This window comes from Brugia malayi, assembly GCF_000002995.4.
Source record: "Brugia malayi strain FR3 genome assembly, contig: Bm_v4_Chr4_scaffold_001, whole genome shotgun sequence".
NCBI classification, from domain to species: Eukaryota; Metazoa; Nematoda; class Chromadorea; order Rhabditida; family Onchocercidae; genus Brugia; species Brugia malayi.
In genome coordinates, this window is record NW_025062478.1 from 1,486,249 (window position 1) to 1,511,933 (window position 25,685).

Genomic DNA, 25,685 nt, shown 5'->3' on the forward strand with positions numbered 1-25,685 from the left:
CAAAGTGCTTCAATTAGTTAGTTAGTTGATTACTTCACTCTGACACTTAACCTATAACCTATCTTTTGATTTATAGATGGAATAACGCAGCTGTATTTTATTTACTAACTGTATATGATTTTACTATTGTTCTTTGGCTTTTACAGTTTTCTTCTCTTGTTTATTTGATAAGAATAAATTTTTGTTTGTTGTTTAAATGGGTAGTCTCAAGTGAGATTTCACATTTTTCTCAGAAAGTTATTTTGAGGATTGTGTGATTCATATATTCTTTTTTTTTCCTTTAATTTTGCCATATTCAATTCGAATACTAATTGTTCTTTGTGATGTATAACTAGTTTAGTCAATAAATTATTTTTTGAAGAAAGTACTTGATGTTAAATTGGAAATACAGAATTTTTTTGAGATTCAAATGAAGCAAACAGAATGGTTCCTAAAAAAATATCCGAATCAGTACAAAGCAGAAAACACGAGAACACCGATCATAAGCTTTTGTTGCGGTGTGGGTATTCTATCAGTAGTTTTTGGTAAGCTTCCTATTAATTCTGGCTCAATACAATGAATAGATTGGATTGCTCCATTTAACATAAAATTTGTGATCATTGAAAAAAAAATCCCATAATGCTTTCATATTCTTTTAATTTGCCAATATATGTTCTTCATTTTAATTTTTTCGCGTTATATTTGAACGTTTGAAATTTAGCTTCATGAATCTGCTTATTGTAGTTCTTTACAATCGATACTGTCTGGATGCGAGAAAACTACCAGATGGTGAGGCGGTGGATTGGAGATGGATGTTGTATTTGAAAAAATACGTTCCACCACTTCGAAACTTTGGCATACCGTATCGAGAATATAAGCCTGATGATTTCTAAACATTCCGGATGATTTTTGATCATTTTTATGCCTAGATTTATTACGGATTATTAGAATATTATTGTACATGTTCAGCCTATGATCTTACTTAGATTGCTGCAGCAACGATAACATTGTTATTAGTGGCTTATTGGTTTAGTAATTAATGCATTCATTAAATTCTTATTTGTTCCATAACACTGTCAATAAACAAGTAGGCTCATGAGCAGGTTTTTATGAGTTTTCGGTTACTGTTAAATGCATGTAATAACGCCGTCTGTTTTAATTGATGAAATAATCATAACTTTGCTCATTTTGTTGTGTAACATTGTTAACTTTGCAAAATATATCTTCGAAAAAGTATTTCAAAATATTTTCATCAAAGTAGTTATGCTTACACTGATTTTTTATCTGAATTGTAATGAAAAGTTGGTCATAAAAAGCAAAAAAAGTTCAATATGATTTACCATTTGCAATACTGTGCTTCATTGAACCTCTAAATTGGTGATATCGCTAATGGCAATTTATTTAATTGAATTTTATAGGAGAAGGTTTACTTGTAGTGGGATGCTTAGACTTATTTCTTTGTATTCATTAAAATTTCTAATTTGTGAATAGCATGGATGTTGTAAAAGAAATTCTGATACAAAACTGGGGAAAATATGATTCACACTTTACAATGTTTTTTTTTTTTCATTTTTAAGGAGGAAGATATGACGACCATTCGGCCGTTTGATGTTTTCGACCTGTTTCGATTCAATAATACGTAAGTTTTCAAACACACACAAAAAGACAAATAAATTTTCAAATTTTATATTTTAGTTTGTTGATGACATCCATCAAATGGTCATTTGAGCCATTTGATGATTCAAATCCGTTATCGATTAACTTGCTGAGTTAAATGTTTTAGGAATAAGTTGTTTGAGCAATTAAGTAATAATATTAATCTGTTAGAGATGGGAGCGTTACTTTTTAATTCTACTTTTTACTTAATTCGTGAAACATCATTCTATGCATGTTTAGAACAAATGATTTGAATAGGAGAGACAATCTAATATATACATATAAGATTAATTTTGTGTGTAAATTGTAAAATTATTAGAGATTTATTCTTGTGGGAAATTTTCATTCGTGTTTATGAGATTTGCTTAGACAAAGAAATTCTCAAGATATTTGAAATATTCTTTTCTTTTTAGAAATTTGGATCCGTTGACAGAAACGGTATGTTTTTTTTTTTTCTTTTGTTTTAGCTTTTATGGATTTTTTTATGTATATATAAATTATTTTATATATATCAATTATTAATTATTTTATATTAAAATTTAAATGCATTCATCTTTGTAAATATTATATGGTATGCACAAAAATTAGTGAGAATATGTGATTACTAAAATTTTGAATGCACAGATATAATTTAAATCTTCAACTATATCGTTGAACTCCACTTGGATGTTTAAATCTATTACTCATTCAGACAACACAAAAATTTTCTATTATTATTTCAGAGAATTAAATTTCAGTGATCTTTCTTTCAGTACGGTTTTACTTTTTATTTACAATATTTGATCAATCATGGTGAATATTTTCAAGTTTGCGAACATCCAAATGGTGAAATTATGGGCTACGGTAAGTTTTATGTAATAATTAATTTATTAAAAAAAAAAAAATGAAAAAGCCTATAATTTAGATTTTTTTCTTGTAAAAGAATTAAACGTATGAAAAACCTATAATATCATAATATATGGGATATATATTAGCATGAATGATTACGAAAGTAACTAGAAATTTGTCAAATCACATTTTGTTTTATTAAACTTGACCTTAAAGGCAAATTTGTGTATGTTTTTTCTCATTCAATTTGCTTCATTAATAATTTCATTGTTTTTATAAAATTTTTTAATAATTGTAAAATAATATGTGGGCAGTGCACTTTGAATATTTTCCTAAATCAGTTATTTGCAGTTATGGGAAAAGCAGAAGGTGAAAATGAATATTGGCATGGGCATGTTACAGCAGTAACTGTTGCTCCAACATATCGACGATTGCATTTAGCTGCACGAATGATGCATGCACTTGAGGAAATCTCAGAATTGTACATTTTTCATTGATATTATTATTTTTTTTTTTTTTTTTTCATTTTATTTTATTGCTGAATATAAATATTGAATGAAAAAGGGCACAGATTAATGATTTTAAAAATTCATTGCAACAAAATATTTAATTATTACTTTCGACGTAAGCATAATGTTAAAAACACCAACTGTTAATATATATTCATTATTATTATAAGTTAATTCTTTTAAAATTCATGTATTTTATGATTGAGAATATTAAAATACAAATATTTCATACTTGCTGGTAAGTATAATAAGATTTTTTAATGAAAAATTTTGCTTCCATAATCTATCATTGGCAATAATCAATACTTTTAATCTAAGTTTGGATAAAAATGGTTAACAGAGATGGACAAAAATGGAGAGAATTTAATGACAGATCCTCTTAGTCAACAAAGAAATGAATTAGATCGTAATTGATAGTGTTAAAAAATTTTTTTTTATTTCAATTTTTTTTTTTTTTTTAATTTTAGGAAGAAATGTTATTTTGTTGATCTCTTCGTACGTGTAAGTAATGCTGTAGCAATCAATATGTATAAAAGTCTTGGTTATGTGGTCTATCGACGCATTATTGATTATTATTCGGGTGAAAATGACGAAGATGCTTATGGTTGGTTGATTTTTTTTCTTTTAATTTTTTATTTCAGAAACTTTTTTTTTTTTCCATCTAAATTGCAATGTTTTAGTAGTTAAGAAATATATTCTGTATAATTTTCTTTTTATATTTTGTAGAAAATTAAAGTACTGAATTTATATCTTATTTAATAATATGTAATAGCATTTTAGGATTGTGTCTCACTTTAGGGGTTTAAGTCAATTATGAAAACTTTTTGTTTATTGCTGAATTTTTTCCTTATAACAAACTTCTTGACTATATTGACATTTTGAGTAAATATTATTAACGAATTGATTTCAAAACTATTTTTATATTATCTGTTTCAGATATGCGGAAGGCATTATCAAGAGATCCAGAGAAGAAATCAATGATTTCAGTGAAGCAACCTGTTACATGTGATGAAATTGATCTTAAGGATTAGCTTTAACTATTTTGTTTACCTTTTTTTTTTTGATAGCTTTATTCGAAGTGCCATAATGGAATGTTACGAAGAAAAATTGTTTTTGTATTTTTTTTTTCTTTTCTTTTTTTATTATTCAACTAGCTTTTATGTTTATTTTTATTTCTAACACTAATGTTTTTATCACATATTTTGTTTATTTTATTTTTTTTTTTTCAATATATGCGAAATTGATTGAAAAGTAGAACAGATCACTATCTTGCTACTGATATCATTATCAAATTATCCTTCTTACTGAATGATCGTATAATTTCCAATTAAACTTGAAATGATAAATGAGATTGCAACCTGGGATTGTATTACCTTTTTCTCACTTTGTTTTACCTAATATTTCTCTTATTTCTATTAGTCATTTACTTTGAACCTAGACTATTTAATTAATTATTTATTTATTTATTACTAACATTTAATTAATAAATGTTATGAAAAACAGTACAATGTTTATTTTATACATAATGCATGAGAATGATCTCAGTTTTTTTTTTTTCTTTCAATTTTATTTTTCATCTCTAATTCGTTACATTTTAATAAAAAAAAAAAAACAAAAACTTGTCATTTTAGGTAAAAGTTAAAAAGATAAACAAAAGCAAATCTTCTAGACTTGTAACATTACTTTTGTGAAACTTCTAATTGGTAGAAATTTGATCTCATCTTTTTGGGAAAAAACTTTTTTTTTATGTGTTTATTTACTATTTGATTGTTTTTGATAATAACTAAATAGATTTGATCTTTTTTTTTAAATGTTATTTCTCCTTTTTTCTCGATTATTTGATATGCCAAGTCTTGTTACTTCTATTACAATGCATTTTATTTTACATAAAAACATTTAATCTTATTTTACCTATAAATTTATGCGTTTATAATTTCAAGCAGTAAATTTTTTTTTATTTGAGCAAATTCTAAATTATTGTTTTTTTCAAAGCAAACCTAAATTATACTACAACTATTCAATCTATAAAATAAGTTCTTTCTTTTTTTTTTTTTTTTTTTTTTTTTGTGATAAAGATGAAATTAAATTAGTATAAGCTAATATATAAATGTTAAGGACTGTTTGATTTATTCAGTGATTTTATTTAAATTTAGAATGTAAATATGCGACATTTTTTGCACATTTCATTATTCATCTTTATTTATGCCTGGATTATATTTCCCGGTAAAAATTTCCGGATGACCTATTTAGATTATGTTTCAGAAGATTCCGGATTACCTGCCTATTTAAACATCAAAGCAGTCAGTGATTCTAATGTGACAGAATTTTAGTTATATAAAAGCTAATTAACCTTTTGAAATAAGCATTCTAAAATTGCAATTTGGAATATCACTGCTAGTAAAATATTTTTAAAATATTGTAAATTTATTGAATTTAATAAATTTATTAATGTATAATACATTTTATTATACCTTAACGTTTTGATCTTAGTATAATATTCAAATATAATTGAATATCAATGATTAAATTTTAAAAAATTTCTCCTATTTAATTTCAAATGTCTTTTTTTTTTTTCATTTTTTTTTAAAAATTATTTTAAACGTTTCCAATAATTTCTTTTTTTTTGCGTAAAAAATAGAAATTTTTTTTATTATATTCATTTGTGTAAAAATAGATAATATTTTATTTTTCCATTTTTTTTTTTTTTTTATTATTTTCGTATTTTTTATTGATTATTTTCATTTTATTTATTTGCATATAACATCAATTTGGCAATGTTTAGAATTTTGATATGAATGTGAAAAAGTCTGATACAAGCGTTCCGGATTGTCAACCGTGTCGTCTTGTTGGTACCGGATTGTTTCTTTTTGTTGCTACCTATATATGGTACCATACACGAAATGGTATTTATAATAATGGTTTCATTTATAAAAAGTTACCATTACGTCTTATTGCTATTGGTTAGTTTATATTATATGTTAGTTATACATTTTACACTTTTAATTTCAAATATTTATATAAAAACTTTTATATCTCCAAATTTTTGTAATAGTTTTTTTTTTTAAAAAAAAAAGAAAAATTTTATGGTATTATTTCTTTTTTTGTTTTCAGTTTTGTTTCATCGCTTTTCATAACTAATATATCGTAATAAATTTATCATCTTAAAATAATTATCATATCATTAAATTATTATATCACTTTCTTGCTATTATACTATTTAATTCTTTTATTCATTAATCGATTTCTGATTTTATATTAGTTACACTTTTAATTCTGACTGATTTGTTTAAATGCATCGATCATTTGCATTTGAATTGATAATTATTACTGGAGAAAGTAATGGTATGAGATAAATATAATGGAACAATTTATAAATGTGTGAAAAAATTTTCTATAATAATGATAAGATAAATAAACATACTTGACGTGTAATGATATTATTGATAATTTACATCAAATAATACAAAGAAAATATCATAATATTACTAATGGTGATAACTGCTTATCATTAATTTATAATTAATGTTTATTATTATTTTATCTGTAAACCAATTTATTTTGCAAATGTAAATATATAAAAAACATTTATTACTTTACTAATCTTTATCGACTTTTTTTTTTTTCAAATTTCAGGATCACTGTATATGTCATTTGCGCGCTTCATTTATCTTCCGCCATTCAAACATCTTGCGCCCGAGAAGTGAATTTGTTGATGAAATTTTGTTTAAATTATCAATTCATATTTATAGAAATGATATTTTGAAAATTTTTTTTTTAATTTAATTGTAAATGTTTTTTTTTCTAGCACTTATTATTAAGTAAGCATATTTTTTTTTAAGCAAAAAGTAAACATTCTTCAGCCAGAAATAAAATATTCCTTTCATTAATTTAGAATTAATGTTTATATTTTCTTATAATTTTTTTTTTTTTGAATTTAGAAAAGAAAAAATTTGCAATAATTTTAATTGACTTAAATTAAATTAATCTAACAACCATTACGGATTTTTTTTCTGCCATTTTTTTCTATATTTCATTATTATTCTGTTTCCTTTCGTTTTTTTTTTTTTTTTTTTTTTTTTTTTTATAAAGTTATCATTGCATTGATAAACTTATCATTTTAGGTAATTTTTTTTCTGCTTTTGTATTGATAAAATATTATAATATTATCTTTACTGCTTTGCTGCATTGATTATTTGTTGTTTGTTAAAAAAATTAGAGAGTATAAGAGCACAACTGATACAAACTGATAACAGCACAATTGATATAATATAAACTGATAACAAATTTTTCTGATAGAAATAAATATAAATATGAAAAGTGTTAAATTTCTTTTTTCATTTACCATCTGCACAAATTAACTTTTCCTATTATTATTAATTATTGTTATTATTATGGTTAATTATTATTATTTTTTCTTTGTTTATTTTCACTTATATTGGAAATGGTTTTTATCTTATCTTATTCTTCTTTTTTTGAAAATTCAGTTTTTTTTTTTTTTATAAAAATTAGATTTCAGCAGCAATAACTGGTATTTTTTTAAAATTATTAATTATTATTATTAATAATAATAAAAAAGGCATTATTATTAGTAATAAGAATTTACAAACGAAGTTTTTTTTTCCTTTTTTTTAAAATGTTTCTTTGCTTATCTGCCAACTGATAAGAATTATCTGATCATATTTATAATAATTTTTTTCTTCTTTTTTTTTTTTAAATTAAATATTCATTTGTTTTTTATATTTTTCTATATTTTTTTCTCTTTTCTTTTTTCATATTAAATATATTTGAGAAATTTTTGATAATCTGCAAGAATTAATAGCATCATTGTAATATATTTGACATTTTCATTAGTAAAGAAAGAATGCAATAAAATATATTTAACTTAAATTTTAATTTCATCTTATCACTAATATATATTTTAATTTAATTTTGTAACATTTTCATTGCTTTTCAATTCTAAACAATGCATTAGTCTGGAAAATGAAACAAATCAAATTAATGCACTTTATTATCTTGATTTATTATCACCTTATCATTATTATCATTACAGTTATTCTTATAACAGGTGTGAATCAATCATTCGTGCATTAATTCATTTATCATTAATATACATAAATATATGCATGAATCACATACATATATGTTGATAATTTAACAATGATAATACTTTAGATATCTTAATAAGTAATGTATAAGACAAAATGCTTTTAAAAATGGAAAACGGAAAAAATGGATAATAAAAATAATATGATAATGATAATTAATTATCATAATTGATTAAATTAAACTCATTAAACTAATTTAAAATTATGAAATGAATGATAATTATATTTATACATATGCAGAGATATATTCATATGATAATTATTGGTTGAGTGATAATTATACAATAATAATTATCAGTTGATATCCTGTATTTAATGTACGACGAGAAAAGTGCTTGAAAAAGAAAATAGGAGTAAATGAAATAATTGGATTAGCAATGTGATGATAATATCACCAAGTACAATCATTGATAAATTATCAATACAATGAAAATTATCAGTTGATTTTTTTTTAGCCATTTTAGTGGAAAATTTGTTGTGAGTAGAGATCATTTCATTAATCACTTTGAATTGTTAAAATATGATAAACTTGTAAGATGAAAAATATTAATTAATCAATCTTCTTCTTTTCTTGAAAATTAAAGACTCTGAAATATCAATTTTTATTAATTGGATTAAACCTAACTCAATAGTTAGGTTAAATTAAAATTTATGAGTGGTATCAAAATTTAAATTATCTTTTTCTTTCAAAAATTAAATTCTAGGGAAGAGATATTGTATTAAAACCTAAATTCTGTTTCTTTTTTTTTTTTTTTTTGAAATTTAAGAATGCAAAAATTATCAGTTAAAAGATAAATATTTATTGTCAAATAATAAAGAACTGATAACGAAAAAAAACACTGCAAAATGTTCAAATGTTCTTTGATCGCTGTATGTAATTTATGGCAAATTTTCTTATTCATTAATAATTAAATATTGACCTTTGCATCTTATCATTAACTGTATGTGACCTTTTGCTTTTTTTTTTTTTGGGCTTTACACAAAGAATAATGAAATGAGATAAGTTCTTCTTAATGATTTTAATTTAGCAAGTTTGTTTAAATTTAGTAATTCAAAAATTTTAAATAAATAATATATTTGTGCAATTAAAATTTTATGAAACTCGTTTTTGTAGTATTTCTAAATAGTGTTTGGTTCAATTTGAATTTACAAGCAATCTATATTTTTAATAAAAATAATATTTATTTTTTTATTTGCTATTATTAATTAATTTTACATTTAAATCTTTCTTTTTTTCAATGTTTGTTATTAATAAGTAAATTTTATCAAACATTTAATGGATGCAATGTTTTGTCATTTAATTTATAAAAATCATTTAAAAAAAAAAAAAACACTTTATAAAAATATATTTATTATTAGTTGTAATGATGAATTTTAAATTAATTTGGGATTATAAAATTTTTGAAGGAATACATAATTCTATTTTACATTCTTACAAATTTTGTATCAAATTTTTTGTATTTTTTTTGCATTAAATTTTACATTCTTATAAATTTTGTATTAAATTTTATCGTACAATTTAAGTCGAAACAAAAACTTATATTAAGCATTAACATACGATTCACATTTACTAAGCAGTATTAAACAATTGTATGCTATTAATAGCTGAGGTATGCATATTATTTCAAATACTTTGAATAGTTGAAGATCCTCCAACTATTCAAATTTTAAAAATTCAAAAGAAGCCTTTGGATGGTATTGTTTTCACAGTAATCTATCTGAAGTGCTACAATTTCGTCATCGTCGTCTACTGTTATGACGCAGTTCAAAAGGGCATGGGAGGTTTGACGTGTGTTCACGTAGAAGTGCGAAGGTGGGTGCGTGTACGGAATAGGGATAAAATGCAATGAGTAGCCTGAATTGTCAATATTCACCATTAATTTACGAATGAACTAACTTACGTCTAAGTGTTAATCAATATATATGTGAGGTAGTTATATGTTTAGGCGGATGATGTCTTACTATTCAATTTTTTGAATAAAAAATCAAGTGATAAGGATATTTTTGTCATTATAGTTGTTTAATATTGCTTAGTAAATGTGAATTGCTAAATATAAATTTTTGTTTTGGTTGAAATTGTGCGATAAGATTGCGTAAGAAGATTAAAAAGTATTAGTTTATAATTGAAGACTAATTTTTATAAAATTATTGTTCATGTATTTCATCATAAATTTTAAAAAAATAAATAAGAGCAAAATGAGAGGTGAAAACAGAACAAAAGAAATATACTGATTGTATGATTAATCGGATGCAATTTGTAGTTTTCCTACATGTGGTCTTGAACTTAATTTTATTATAATAACTATGTGGTGGTTTTGTAATTTTCGTTTTTCGGTTCTACGTTCGCAATCTTATTTGATTTGAAATATTTAGATAACTTTTAATGATGGTTTTTTTTTTGATAAGAACTTCGCCAAATGGAATGTGTGTTCCCGTAGGACTTGCAAATTTTCTTGAATATGTTCAGAATTTAATTCAGCTCTCCAAGTTCATTCATAATATTTAGGAGTTAGTCATACGTCCGGTATCTGAAGACCTGTTATTTCGTAATATGAAGAGTATTCATAATATGAAGAATCAAGGTTTAATGGTACATCTAAGTTGTTTTAATGAGTGATTTTGAATGAAAACACAAGATACTGAAAATCAGAAAGTTTCACTAATTTATATTTCTATAACTTACACGAAAATTGATACAGTTTATTAATGCCATGAAGCAGTAATTTTTAATGTTTAACGACTCTTATATTTTCAACTTTACAGGGTTTAACACGAAATACCGTACGGCGGAGTTGCGACAAAATGCCGTTTCAGATTGCAAGTTTGTTGGAAAAAATGTCATCAACAGATAAGGATTATCGTTTTATGGCTACAAATGATTTAATTGTTGAATTGCAAAATGATAGCATTAAATTGGATGATGAATCTGAACGAAGGGTACGCTACTTTTATATAAAATTCCATCATCCTGCTATTACTTAGCAGTTTTTTATTATGAGGAAATGTAATATCAACCTCATCCGTATTAAAACTGCTCCATTAATTGGACCAACATAGGAAAATGATTGCCAACATTTTCCTTGTTTTTTGAAAATTTAACATGAAACTTCGCAACATCAGGATCATTTCTTCTATTAGTCAAATATAACATGTTACATGTAAAAATGTACGATTGATTTCTGTTCTGCAAAAACTTTTCATTCTGCATCAGAATCAAATATAAAATCTGGTACTGAAATCATTTTCCATTAATCATGTAAAAAACATATGTAATATGTGCAAAGAAATGGTTAGTTTATGATTAAATAACAAAGAATTCATTTCAGCTTTCATTGTTTTTAGTACAAATGAATGATATTAATTGCCAGTACTGATTTGTATAAAAAGTATTCATGTTAACTTTTTAAGTTTTTAATCATTGAGAAAAAATTAGAAAAAAAAAATTTGTATTAAAAATTACTACTTTTTATGCACCCTCAGAAGATGTTTTCAGGTGGTTAATATGGTTGTGAAGCTATTGGAGGATAAAAATGGTGAAGTGCAAAATTTGGCAGTGAAATGTTTGGGGCCACTTGTACATAAAGTGAAAGATACACAGGTGAAGTATTTTTTCGTGTTTGCGCAGCTGTCGCATTATGTAGATTTTGTTGTCCGTTATTCCACTATAATAATGGCATATCATATGACATTACAATAATGTTCAATTTGAATCTTCTAACAGCAGCTAAACTTTTATATTATCTCCGATAAATTAACGCGACTTTCTAACATGCTTCAAGATTGTGCTTTGATGCGTTTATTGTCGTTACCATTAACGATCTTAAAAATTGCTGTTACTAAACTAAGGAATCGAATTTTTTCATAAAACATTCATTTTTTTTTTTTTTTTTGTTTGATTCGTACATTACTGTTTTAAAGAAAGTGAGTGAGTTTTACTTTCTTTCAACTAGTTTTTCAGCTGTAATATTAAAAGTGTTGAAAAATTAGTTTTGTTTGAGTTATAGGTGGTTAAGAAAGACAGAACTAGTTAGTTAGGTATCTTTCGTTTGATAATTTTTTCGTCTTCTTTTTCGTTTCATAGGTTTCCGTTTCAGGCTCAAGCAATTTTTTCACATCTTTGTGAAACAATGATTAATGGTGATGAGAAGTTGCGAGATGTTTCCTCCATTGCATTAAAGACCGCAGTTGCTGAATTACCTGCTGCAAGTTCTCCTTTAACAGTGGCAGTAATTAAGTTGTTGGTGCCACCACTTAAAGATGCATTATGTAAATCATTTTCAGTTTTAATTCTATTAGTTTTCATGTATTAATCGGATTATTATATTATTTCGGACAAACTTTTATTTTGAATTCATTTGCACTAATTACTCTTCTGCCAACCCAAAAAAAAGGTCGTTTTTGTTTTGCTAAAATGATTACATTACAGCGGATACGGAACGAGTCGATATCTCTGTGAAACTTGAAATAATCGATATTATATCTGATATTCTATCCCGTTATGGATCATTATTTTCACCATATTTGAGAGAGGTTTATTGTTATAACTTATTGAATGAGTTACTATTTGCTGGAAAGTAGGAATTAAGAAATTTTGCGGAATATAATTCCTGTAAAATATTTCAGCTACAAGAAGCTTTACTTCGACAGCTATCCTCGGACCGCCAAGCTCTTCGGAAACGATCCATTATAACGTTATCAAATTTACTGGCCCTTTCAGATGATGCTCTTTATGGAGAAACGATGGATATTATTGTGCAGTATCTTACATCACCTGGAGTATTTATTCATTTGTTACTTTTTATTATTTAGTACAAAGATTTCATTCTGGCGAAAACACCATATCGATTGGTTTACGTGAGCAGAATATTACCTTAATTTTTAGGCATCAGTTATGCAGTTTCGTACAATGGTACAAACATGTCAGAGTATTTGTAAAACAACCAGTCGCCGTTTCGTAAAACATATGTCAAGACTAGTACCAGTACTCGTGGATTATACTGTGGCAACTGAGGATGACGAATTACGTGAATCATGTATCCAAGTGAATATTTTTGTTTGATACATTGAATCGTTTAATATATTTATTATCTAATTACACGTTTCTTTTTTTCTACTTTTATCTCTCTAAATGTGCAGTTTCTTTCACAACTACAGAGCGAAAAATTTTACAGATTTTCTATTTTTTATAGGCATTCGAAACTTTTGTTTACCGTTGCCCTCGCGAAATAACGCCATTCATTCCACATATTGTGGAGGTAGTAGTTAATTATGTCAAACATGATCCTAATTATACTTACGATGATGACGAGGAGATGGATAGCATTTCACAGATAGACACTGATGGTAGTTTTTGTTGACCTAAATTTTGAAATTTCAGACCTATTTGAAGTTACTAAGCGGTGAAAAGAAAAAATTGCCTTTCCTATTAATTCATCAGACAAATATTCTTATCTATATGCTCTCACAAATTCCACCGTGAGTAGTTCACTTCAGTTTAGATATGGCAATGATTATTAAATATATTTAATTGGATCATAATTAAATATATTTTTCTGCAGCTTTATTGCACCAAGGAACATGGTGCTGTTATAGAAATGACAATCAGACGATTTGATTTACCGATATTTTAGTAATTAGGTTAAGTAATTAGAAGAAACAAGTAAATTTTAGTAATTAGTTAACAGTTTATCGATATATGCATTAGAGCAGTTCAATAGTTGGTATTTTAAGTTTTTTAAGCGATTGTTTGCTGACTTTTCAATGAGCAGGTGATATACTGTGAGCCCATATTTCGTCATAAGCTTCATTTTTGCGTTTTGAAAGTGTAATATTTGTTTACTGACATTTGCAAGGAAGATTTTTTCTTTGTAGCATATGATATTTGCTTACATGAAACTGCATCACTTATTTTTTAAAATAGAAAATGAATTTTGATATTGATTAATTAATCACAATTATCACTAAAACTACTAAAATAGGGGATACCGACGACGATGATGACGAAGGAAACGAATACTCAGATGACGATGATATGAGCTGGAAAGTACGCCGAGCATCCGCTAAATGCATTGAAGCTCTTGTATGTTCATGAATGGTTATTTCTTTTTATAAATTAGAATGGAATGTTTATTTTGCTGCATGCACAATTGGAACATAACAAAAAGAACTATTTCTGTTCGTAACCTGCGAAACTAAATAATTGGATTGTTGTGGTAATGAATTGTATAGTTGTAGTGGAGTCACTTTTCAGTATAACTAAATTATACTTAATTGGGTTTTTCCAGACAAATTATTTTCACATAGTTATAAATGAAATCGTTATAGATTTTATCGCGTCGTGACGAAATTGTAAAATATTTAACTTCTTTTGGTCCTCTCTTGATTAGTCGATTCAAAGAACGCGAGGATAATGTGAAGTGGGATATAATGCATGCTTATACGGCATTGCTGTCGCAGATTCGCAATCTGATACCAAACTTTTCAGCCATTTGTGTCGTAAGTTTTCTCGAACGCATAAAATTTATTTAAAAAACACAAATTTTATAATAAGATTAGCTCAGATCATTTAAAAATTGAGCGCACTTCGGTACAGAATCATCTGATAGTCTGGTATACATTATTTCAATTTCATTTTAGCCTGAGAAAAATGGCGATGTAGAGAAAAATGCATGTGGTGACGCAGAAACTATTACTGTTAAAGGTGGTGTACTGCTGCGAAATGCTGTAAGTATGGAGCAACTAGAGACATTGCAGGTTTCTACTTTTCTTATAATTTAACTAAAAAGTATTTAAGTACCACTAAATCATTCAAGTATATGAATGCAAAAGAAAACTATTCAAAGAAAATATAGGCTAATATCTGATTTTTTTTACCTAACAATTTGTTATACTTCTATTATACCTCTAACTCTCCATCTTATGAATCGTTTAGTAGTATGAGTACATTCGAAGTAATGGTTCGTTTGCAGGACATAGTACATCTTGTTAATTCCTTATTTTAGGCTTTAGATTCACAGATTCCTTTACTTGTTAAAGCAGTTAGTCGGTTGCTCAATACGAAGGCACTCAAGACTAAACAGTATTGCTTCGTTTTACTTACGCATCTGTTACGGTTTGTTCATTATTTATTTACTTGATCATTTTTTGGTATTTTCATTCGATATCTTAAATATTTACTATTTATTGCATTTTCTAAGAGCATATCCTGGTGCGCTTGGTGATGAAATACTTCATCTAACGGCTGGAGTGTCAAATGCAATGAATGATCGTTCCTTGAATACAAATATGAAAATTGATACGCTCACCTTCCTATCAGGAGCACTTTGTACTCATTCACCAGAGGTAACATAGAAATACTTTGTCTTTAATTTTCTGATAATCCTAAATTAGTGTGTTGTCTTATGTTAGCAGTTTTCTATTTGTTTAGACATTTGAAAAATTAAGGGAAAAACAGATTTAGCGAATGTAAATTTAAAGTGTGATATTTTAAATATTAAAAAAAAAAGTTCGTTTACTTTTCTTTGTTTTTATGTTTTTCTTTTTGTTTATAATTTTGTTTTTTAGAAATTACATGCATATATGGATGTGTTAGTGCCACTTATTGTGCGTGCTGTTAGTGAACAATTTTACAAAGTATCAGCAGAAGCATTGACTGTTACAACATCACTGATTCGTGTCTTACGTCCAGTGGCATCTGAACGAGGCAATTTTGATTATTCCCCATATGTGGATAGTATTTATGAAGCAATCATTGGCAAATTGAAGGCTACTGATATAGACCAGGTTTGAAAATTCATATATATATATATATATATTTGTATAAAATGCATTATGAGTTAAAGTTCACAGTAATTAATTCGAGGTTCAAATGATAACGTAATTAAAGATCTAAGTATTGAACAGCATTATTGAAACTCTTTGCTAAATATATATATGTGTTCAGTCTTTAATTTGCATTAATTCATAATTAATCCGTTTGGATATTTTCAAAGTAACTGTTGGATTGATATTTTGTTTTCCCATCGTTATCTTTATTATTTATTTATATTTTCCAGGAAGTAAAAGAAAAAGCAATAACAGCGGCTGGTCTTCTGGTTGCAACTTTCGGTGATTTTTTGAAAGAAAAGGTACGAAGTGTATGAATTTTGAAGTTTTCAAGTTAGATAATGCTTTTGTTAGTAAATACCACTATGTTCATTTTAAATGGTGATTATCCTAAAATTTTTTACGAAATATTTCTAGATAACAATATTTTTCGGTGATTTATGATTAATCCATCTTAATATTTTCAAAGTAACTATTGGATTGATATTTTTGTTCATTTAATTGATTGAGTTGGATTGGTATTTTGTGCTCAAGTTTATTCTTCAAGAGTTTTTTTTTGTTAAGCTTCCAACTTGTTTGCCAATATTTTTGGATCGTTTGCGGAATGAAATGACACGTCTTGTCACAGTGAAGGCACTCACAGTAATTGTGAACAGTCCTCTTTCAATTTCATTGCATTCTATTTTGTCGGATGTTTTGTTATTGCTAGCCGAATATTTGCGGAAGAATCACAGGACTTTGAAGGTAATTTATCTTCATTTGTCAGTGAAGCTGTATAGCTTAGATGCAGCAAAATATTACATCTAAAGTAGTATAGAAGGTTTAACGCATTTTTCGATCTTTATTACAAATTTACTGTCTTGAACTACTTTTAGTTATTTTGCATATTGCTAATAACGATAGAGAGTTCCTATGAAATTATTAGAGCTAGCGTGATTTATAGATTTCGACCTTAAATTTGCTGGATTCTTTGGTGACGAACTACAAGTATGGTAGCTTGGATGGTAGTGAAATGATGAGAGTAATACAAGAAACACCTGCTTTGATCTCTGAATTGGATTTACAAATTAGCCAGCTTACTCTTACTTATCTTAGTCGTAAGTACTAATTTTCATGAAAACTATTCCTTTTAGATATAGGTGGCCTACAAAATGGACCTACTCTTTACTATGCTCGCAAAGAAAAAATTTTCTGATGTTTTGATTTCTTAGGAAAAGTTTTTGATTTTTTTAAAGGAAACTTGTCATGTATCACAGTTTATATTACTCTATAATGTAATATATAATGTAATTATAAGTAATTATCTTAATCGCCTATCATGGGACGAATTTTTAGAAAATCTTGATGTATTTTAAATTCACTCTTCAGTTGTCTGAATTTAATACATCAGAAAATATTTTCAGACCTAGTACTTGCTCAACCATTAATTATATCCTGTAGTTTACCAGAGATATTTGTGGCTTATGTGAATCTTCTTCAAAGTTCCCTGCTCCAGGGTGCTACCCTAACAGCTTCATTGAACTTCATTCTAGCGGTGGTCCAGGCAGAAATACCCCAGAAACCATCTTTCGAGGTATTTTAATTATTTTAATTTTTTTTTAGTAATTTTAATTAGAGTTGAAGTTAGGAAATTTCCAAACTCCGTATCTGCATGATTTAAACTTATTTTAATTGGTTGTTGAACAGGAGATGATTTTTCAGGAATTGCTGGATCAGCTAACTGCTCCAGTTTATGATAACATTTCGCTTCATCGCCAAGCCTATCGCTCCATTTCGGCATGTACTGCTGTTGTTGCTTCAGCATCCGGTCAACAGAATCGTTGTTGTAACTTAGCAAAAAAATTATCAGAGCAAATAATGTCGAACGATACAGCAGATGGTGTACGATTGTTTTCTTTGCTTGCAATCGGTGAATTAGGCTGCACTTGTCCACGAACATTCGATAAATTTTCACCAAAGTATATTTTTCGTCTTTTTATTCTGAAAATTTTCAATTTTCGTGCAAATCTAAAGCAAGTTTTATTTCTATGTTTTTTCCTTGAATCTAACATATATAGTAATTCGAAAAAATATAAGTTGAGTTTCCTCACGTAGGATTGATTATATGCACTTTTCTTTTGCAGATAAGAAAGTTTATTACATCAGAAATTACTTGGTTAAGTATGCTATATGGTATAGTAAAAAGTTTGTCTTGTCATAAAGCGTGTAGCATTTATGTATTTTTTTCAACATTTTGACAAAAATTTTAAATGTTAACGCTTATTTTCATTTTTGAAAAGCATATGTATTTTGGTGGTAATCAAATGATTTAAATGCAAATTCCTTTCAACTATTCAACTATAGGAATTTTAGGCCGGAAGAACTTTTAGTGAATGCTTTCAATACAACATCAGAAGAGATGAAAACAGCTGCATCTTATGCATTAGGAAGGCTTGCCTTAGGAAATCTCGAAAAGTATCTTCCATTTTTGCTCGAACAAATCAACTCGCAACCAAAGCGTCAATATCTTCTATTGCATGCTTTGAAAGAAGTGCAGTTATTTTTATATTTTTTTTTCACTGTTATTTGTTTATCTGCTTTAACTGAAAAGCTTAAAACTATAGAAAATTAACAACAGAAAATTTATTGCTATTAGTTATTAAAGGATTGTGGATTGTCTTGCAGTATCAAGACATGTATAGCTTTCTGTTTGCAAGTTAAGCATTGATAATATCCTATTTATTGTGATTGACCTATGTTTGATTTTTTTTTCTGTTTTTATTCGCGTAAGATTATCTTTCCACTTGTCAAAAAACTGAATTCTTTCTAATTTCTGTTCTATATTTTAATTGTTTTATTTCACAACTTTTCTTTAGGTAATTGGTTCGGAAAGTGGTGATTCTCGGGCTATAGAGATTTTCCGCCCAAGGATTGAACAAATTTGGCCCGTTTTAATCACCCATGCAACAGCTATAGAAGAAGGCACGCGGAATGTTGTCGCCGAATGTCTTGGCAAATTGTGTCTTGTTCATCCCGAACAATTGTTGCAACGACTAAAGGTCCGTCTTTTAGTGAATTCGATTTTCTGCTGATTCTATTTTTTGTTGGTCTTGATCCCATTCATTTTGAATGTACGCAATGAAATTGGTGAAATCTGATGTTATCAATATAGGTCCGTTTCTCTCTTTATTTTTCAGAAATGTGTAGTATCACCGAATCCATTTATGCGTGCAACAGCAGTCACAGCAGTGAAATTTTTAATTGTTGAACAATGGACAGCTATTGATGATCTGCTGCAATCATTAATGACGCATTTCCTGCAGACTATTACGGATCAGGATCTTAATGTACGTCGAGTGGCATTAATAGCTTTCAATTCAGCTGCTCATAACAAACCCAAACTGGTCAGTTCTTAATCATTTTTATAATTTGGCTTTTCTAATAGAACAGCTGAAAATATGTGATACAGAAAACTTGTGAAGTTTTCCGGTTATCTTAAAAGTTACAAAATTAAGTTATGTCAAGCTGCAAGACCATCGATAACATTAATTAATGATCTATATCGTTTCATATTGTAAGATTTTTTCGGAGTATATGATATTTTATTATTTTTCATCATTGAATACTCCTATTTTTAGAAGGTTTGTTATCCTTGTTAAAGGATTCAAATTTCATTTCTTTCAACGGCTAACATTTTTTTTCTTCCTTTATTTAGTTTATTAAAGATTAGAGATTTGCTGCCTGTCTTTCTGCCGCTACTATACAATGAAACAGTGGTTAAGAAGGAATTGGTTAGGGAAGTTGAAATGGGTCCGTTTAAACATACTGTTGATGATGGACTTGACCTACGGAAGGCGGCTTTTGAATGGTTAGTTTCATTGCAACCAAAATTAATGAAATTGTAAAATTGATCAAGCTAATATTTTTTGTTGATTATGGAATACATAAAATCTGATGATTTAGTTTTCAATGTTTTCTTTAATTCTGTATGGTTTCAGTATGTATACATTACTAGAAACATGCTTGGAACGGTTGGATATTTTTGAATTTATTACACATATGGAAGACGGACTAAAAGTAAGTAATTTTTGTGATATTTTAAACAAATCAGATTAATGTTCCTTGAAAATAAACAATTTTATGACTATTATTAATTAATGTCTTGTAGTTTTTACAAGTTTTTAGGATCAACACGATATCAAATTGTTGACCTATTTAATGCTTGCACGTTTAGCTTCCTTATGTCCTTCGCAAGTACTTCAGCGACTCGACAGTCTTTGTGAACCGTTGAAAGTATATTTTATATTACATATATTCTTGATGTTCATATTAATGAGTTCTTCTTTGTGTGAGTTATCACATAAGTTTATATATATATTTATTTTTATATCATGTGGAAAAAGTGCTTAGCACATAGATGGTATTACGAAGGTAATTACACAGTAAATCAATTAACTTTCGTTCTTATGGCTAACGTAAGTTATTTCATTACTCAAAGCAAGCTCATTATGTATATGTCGATCATTTAGACTCAAATACAAGCCAGAGCTAAAGCAAATGCAGTGAAGCAAGAAAATGATAAACAAGATGAGCTTCGAAGAGCAGCACTTAGAGTTGTTGTTGCTTTGCAAGTAAGTGTATGACATTTTAGATTGATATATGTCATTTTTATTTCAACGTTAAATCTCGCATTTGAACGTTAAGTCTTCCCTAATCAGATACTTAAACTTTGTTAACACTTTTAATTGAAACCTTGAGGATTTCATCATGAATGCATAGGATTTTATTCATGTAATTGATTTTGTTTTTTTATTAATAGCCAAAGATTTTTACCATTCATTGTACATTTTAGCGTATTCCTGAAGCAGATAGACAGCAACAGTTCGCTGATCTTCTTTCTATAATTCGTAGTTCAAGTGAGATAAATGCTGTTTATCAGGTAACCAGCATTTTTACTACAATCGTGCTTTTAAGATTGCATAGTTTTAATTTATTACAGTAAATATAGTAAATGGTTTTTTTTTTGTTTAAATTTTTACTATTTATTTTTTACAGCTAGTGGAGCGCGATGCAGTTCATCGCTTGTATACTTCTGAATTCAAAGGTATTTAATGAAGTTCGCTTTATAGCAAAGTGCTTTTCATGAATTAGTGATACGGGAAAAAACAAATCTTTTTTTTTTCTTGTATTTTTTTTTTTTTTGTATTTATATGCTTTCCTGTAAAATAAAATTGCGACCATTATTTGTGAATTAGGAAATTTTTGTGGTACACTTTGGAATATTCTTTGCCTTTTAATTCTGTTCGATTATATTGATCGTTTAAGTTTACCATCAGAAATATTTGCAAAAAAAAGAACAAAGTTTCTAAAAGTTTTAATTGTATTTTAAAATTTTTTTAAGGTTCTATTTTCTTAATGCTCTGATTTAGTTGAAGTAATATATTTAGATATAATCTCATGTCTAAGTTTTTTTGTGTTTACTACATGTATTGTTCCATAGTTTTAATAATATTCGTGAGGTTACTAACGGATGAGAATTCCTCTTAAAATAATAATTATTGATTTAATACATTACAGTTTGTCTTATTTTGTTTGTTCTGTTTTCTTTTTTTTTTTTTCTTTGTTAAATCTTTTTCCATGGTTATTTCACGAAATCATTTTATTGATTAAATAAAGATTATTTCTCTTTGCTAACAATATATATGGACAAGAAATGTTTTTCACATAATTCTTATCTCTCTGTTGTCATTAATTTTGTTCATTACTAATTGCTTTCATAATGATAATACTATAATATTTGCCTTTATAGAGCAATAGTAGTAGTAATGGTGGTAGACGTGACAGCATTTCCATTACAGTTACCATTCATGTTATTTTTTCTTTCACTTTTTATAGGTTATATCATTATTGTGCCATCTAATCTTTGACCTCTTTTTTAGTTTGGGGTTGGTTTCAGACGTCGTTTAAAAAGAGCGAAAATTTCACAAATTGTTTATATACCAAAGTGTAATAATGCAAAAAATTTCAAACTGATGTTAATCTGCTTACTATTCATCAATTTTGCAGTTAAAGCATTCTATTGCTAAAACTAACTACTTTTTCATATCTAGGCTTGTCTTATGTTACTTATTTCTTAATTTTCTGCTTAGCTTTCAGCGATGGATAATTGTTAAAGTAACAGTATGATATACATTTATTTCTTTTTTAAAATGTTGGAAGTTTCTCCTTTTTTTTTTTTTTTTTCGACAGCATTTTTTGTATTATAATATAATCCAGACTGAAAGAGAGCATAAAACATACAGTGCTCATCAGTATATTTTATTTTACATTTAGAATAATGACTCGATGGTGTATGATTGGTTTTTTGCCAGTAGCATTATATTTTCTAATTCCTGTTTTTATCCATTTTTTCCCATGGTGTTTACAATATATGTTTTTCCTTAATTTTGGTAAGTTTTAATTTTTGATTTTACTTAATATAATTTGAAATTCAATTAATTGCAAATAATATGTAAAATAATATAGTTTTATGTTATTGAAATATCTTGCTATACGATACATATTTCACTTTTTTTTCTGTTTGAAATTATGTTTTTTTAAATATTTACGTTATATATTTATTGATATTTTTTTTTCATTAAATTAACCAACTGCTATTCCAGCTTTTGTTAATTTCAGTGAGGATACCATTCCAAAATTTTGCAAATTTAACACATTACGGTATTAATTCAGCGGGAAGAAATTTTTATTTGCGAGGAGAGAATGGATTGCGATTGGGATGTTGGTTAGACATTGATTTTTTTTTTTTTTTTTCTTCTTTTTCAATATTTGTAATGAAAATGAAGATTGCAAGATAAAAAGTTAATAATGGTTCCAGAATTTAATGTCATATTTTTTCAAATTCGAATATTTTTGCTTAAAACAGCCAGTGTTTTAACCATCTCAGTATTTTTTTGACTTTTTAATAGTTCTTTTTTCGTCAGTCTAATAAGTTTTTTCCATTATAATATCTTTGAGATAGAGTAGACCGAAAAGTATTTTCATACTTGAGCAATGATTAGTATATCTTAACTAAGTGAGTAGAATTTCATATATTTTATGGTAGCCATAAATTATTATCATTAATTTATTACCACTATATTTTAATTTTTCCTGGATAATTTTATAACGTAAGACAACTTATAACTGTTTAAGGCATATATTACCTTCTGAGTTAGCCATGAGCTATCGGTACTCAATATTAAATGCGAGAGAAATGGAACTTCTTATGGCAACAGAAAATAATCCAGTAATTGTATATTTGCATGGCAATTCATTTGATCGGTTCGTCAGTCATTGTCATACATTAAAAAAGAAAAAACTTTCAATTAAGTTTTCAGTTTTGATAGTTGAAATGATTGTTTAATTTTTTTTTCTTACATATATTTTATAGATCACAATCAACTCGCTGTGGATTGTATAATTTATTGACTAATATGGGTTTTCATGTGTTAGCTTTAGATTATCGTGGTATGCTTCCTTTTTTTTTAAAGTAGATGTTTATGAAGCTTAATGCTATCAGTAATTCCTCATTACTTAATCAGAGAATGCATAGTTTGTGATTTCTTGCACAGATGATTTCTATATTACTCACTGTGAAATTTTTTAATATGTATTAAGTAATTTTCTGTAGGATATGGCGATTCAAATGGTTCACCAAGTGAAAATGGTTTAATTGAGGATGCAAAAGAGATATTTCGATATGCCAGAAGTCGTTCGGGTTCAAATAACATATATTTATGGGGGCATTCAATGGGGACGGCGTATGTTTTTTTTTTTTTTTTGCATTAATTGAATTGATCAAAATTCTTGACGTTAAATCCATCATCATTCATCTGTCATTGATTTCACATCTTTTATTAACGTTCGTTCTGAATTATGCGGGTAAAATGTTTCTGAATACAGTTAGTCTACTGACACAATTAGAAAGATGTCATTTATTTCGTTCATTTTTTTTAGCTTGATTTTCTAAGAATGATTTTTCTCTTTCTTTAAGAATAAAACTTTTCACTTTTTTTTTTTTTTCAATAAATAATGTTTTAATTCTTTTATTCAAAGTCCACATCCCTTCTTGATAATCAATCTTTTCTTTAAAAGGTAAAATTACGAGCATTCAATTATTTATCTTTTGTTTATTTTTATTTTTTTTTATCGTATGATTACTTCATATTAATCATCAATTATACGGATTTCTGATCTAGAGCACCTAATACATATACCGTTAAAGTGAAAATTATTATTGATTTTGCGATGATGTAATTAAATATTCTATCATGCGTAATTTCTTTTAGAATTGCTACAGCAGCTGCAATGGAATTCAGTGAAAAAGGATTGTCACCAACTGGTTTGATCCTAGAATCACCATTCAATAACCTCAGTGATGTTGTTACTCACCATCCATATGCAATACCATTTCGTTGGTTGCCATGGTTTAAAAATATGGTATTAGAATCATTAGACAGATCCGGTTTAGATATGAGCACCGATTATCGTATCACAAAGTATGCTTTGACCAGAATGTTTCATTGAATCGTTTGAAAATTATGAGTTTGCATTTAGGTTTAACATGGTTTTTCTACTACAAATGATATACTTTATATGCAAATAAAAATTTAGTATGGATTTTTTCTGTTTTTTTGCTGATCTGAAGCTTAAATTTTTGTGGAACTGAAATGTAAATAAGGCATTCGAGTTTTTAAAATACAAAATATCAAATAGCGAAAAACTGTCAATGGGAAATTTTACATATTGGATGAAATGTTTTAGTTATACCACATAGGACAAGTTCATGATTTCTGATCATGTTAGAATTGAATAATTTATTGTAGGGTGGATTGTCCAGTTTTGATATTGCATGCCGAAGATGACCATATTATTCCGCTGCAGTTGGCTCGTAAGTTACGTGACAGTGCAATGGCTGCTAAACGTGATGTGACGCTAAAAGAATTCGATGCAAGCCGTAATTTTCACCACAAATTCATCTATCTGGCTGAAGAATTGCCTAGAATTCTAAGGTTAATTTTGTTTTACATTTTTCGAAAAAACGATATAGTATTAAAGTTTGAATAATAAAAACTAGAACAACGAATATTTATCTAATTTGAACATAGTGCAACAAATTTTATTTTAAGTTACAAAACTAAACAATATTATGCAATAATCTTTTTGATTTGTAACAAAATTTGATGCAGTCATCAATTTCACTACAAATTCATCACATTATTATTACCGCGGTTGTACTTTTCCTATAGCCTTAGGATTTAAAGTTTCAGGCGATTTGTGGAGAAATGTACTTTAAAAACCAAGAAAGCACAGGAATAGAAATATGTGAATGACCGCATGATTCAACTTTGATTATATTAGGTTCTATAAAATTTTCAATTAGTGGATCTAGTCATTTCCGATATTTAACTATTTCACTTTATCTCTTCGTTGCTTTCATATTTATTCTAACCTTCTTGTATTCTAATTTTACAAGACTATTTGCTTCTCTTGTATAACTGTTAGTGGGATTGTTTGTGGTAACTGCTAGAATTATTTTTCTCTGTCCATGCAAAACTAACATAATTAACAGATATTGTTATATATATAGACTTCGAATTATAAATATTTTATATGGATTGCATCTTTTGTTAATTAGAATCAATAAAACCTCAAAAAAACAAAGTTTGATCATATGTTCATCACATGTTAAATTAAGCAATCGGGGGTGTTTCTTGGAGCAATTTTATATTTCGACAAATCTCAAGCATTTGTCGGAAATTGG

At 27.1% G+C, this 25,685-nt stretch overlaps 5 protein-coding genes across 5 annotated transcripts; all 5 read left to right on the top strand.

Annotated features, from left to right (window-relative positions):
- Positions 1–409: 409 nt before the first annotated feature.
- Positions 410–872, top strand: Bm18190 (Uncharacterized protein; the record flags this gene model as incomplete). The annotated part of the gene is made up of 2 exons (XM_001893508.2): positions 410–524; positions 724–872. The coding sequence occupies 2 exons, from the start codon at positions 410–412 to the stop codon at positions 870–872; spliced, it is 264 nt and encodes an 87-aa protein (XP_001893543.1).
- A 693-nt stretch (positions 873–1,565) lies between these two features.
- Positions 1,566–4,003, top strand: Bma-natb-1 (Uncharacterized protein; the record flags this gene model as incomplete). The annotated part of the gene is made up of 6 exons (XM_043081295.1): positions 1,566–1,618; positions 2,049–2,073; positions 2,388–2,478; positions 2,815–2,944; positions 3,440–3,576; positions 3,909–4,003. 6 exons carry the CDS (start codon positions 1,566–1,568, stop codon positions 4,001–4,003), a joined length of 531 nt encoding a protein of 176 aa, XP_042937229.1.
- A 1,760-nt stretch (positions 4,004–5,763) lies between these two features.
- Positions 5,764–6,676, top strand: Bm9062 (Uncharacterized protein; the record flags this gene model as incomplete). Its single annotated transcript, XM_043081296.1, has 2 exons — positions 5,764–5,932; positions 6,606–6,676. The coding sequence occupies 2 exons, from the start codon at positions 5,764–5,766 to the stop codon at positions 6,674–6,676; spliced, it is 240 nt and encodes a 79-aa protein (XP_042937230.1).
- A 4,203-nt stretch (positions 6,677–10,879) lies between these two features.
- On the top strand, positions 10,880–20,992 carry Bma-cand-1 (conserved hypothetical protein,hypothetical protein; the record flags this gene model as incomplete). The annotated part of the gene is made up of 27 exons (XM_043081297.1): positions 10,880–11,014; positions 11,571–11,675; positions 12,172–12,343; positions 12,504–12,607; positions 12,701–12,853; positions 12,960–13,118; positions 13,267–13,420; positions 14,056–14,156; positions 14,402–14,572; positions 14,714–14,830; positions 15,079–15,188; positions 15,274–15,418; positions 15,641–15,859; positions 16,132–16,203; positions 16,466–16,645; positions 16,845–16,998; positions 17,305–17,474; positions 17,603–17,859; positions 18,254–18,431; positions 18,757–18,939; positions 19,078–19,284; positions 19,606–19,748; positions 19,879–19,957; positions 20,066–20,173; positions 20,410–20,511; positions 20,733–20,819; positions 20,936–20,992. 27 exons carry the CDS (start codon positions 10,880–10,882, stop codon positions 20,990–20,992), a joined length of 3,822 nt encoding a protein of 1,273 aa, XP_042937231.1.
- Positions 20,993–22,310: 1,318 nt separating this feature from the next.
- Positions 22,311–25,240, top strand: Bma-abhd-12.2 (Protein C20orf22, putative; the record flags this gene model as incomplete). The annotated part of the gene is made up of 8 exons (XM_001893871.2): positions 22,311–22,329; positions 22,559–22,664; positions 23,075–23,203; positions 23,313–23,389; positions 23,553–23,682; positions 24,211–24,420; positions 24,748–24,933; positions 25,192–25,240. 8 exons carry the CDS (start codon positions 22,311–22,313, stop codon positions 25,238–25,240), a joined length of 906 nt encoding a protein of 301 aa, XP_001893906.2.
- Between the last annotated feature and the right edge of the window lie 445 nt (positions 25,241–25,685).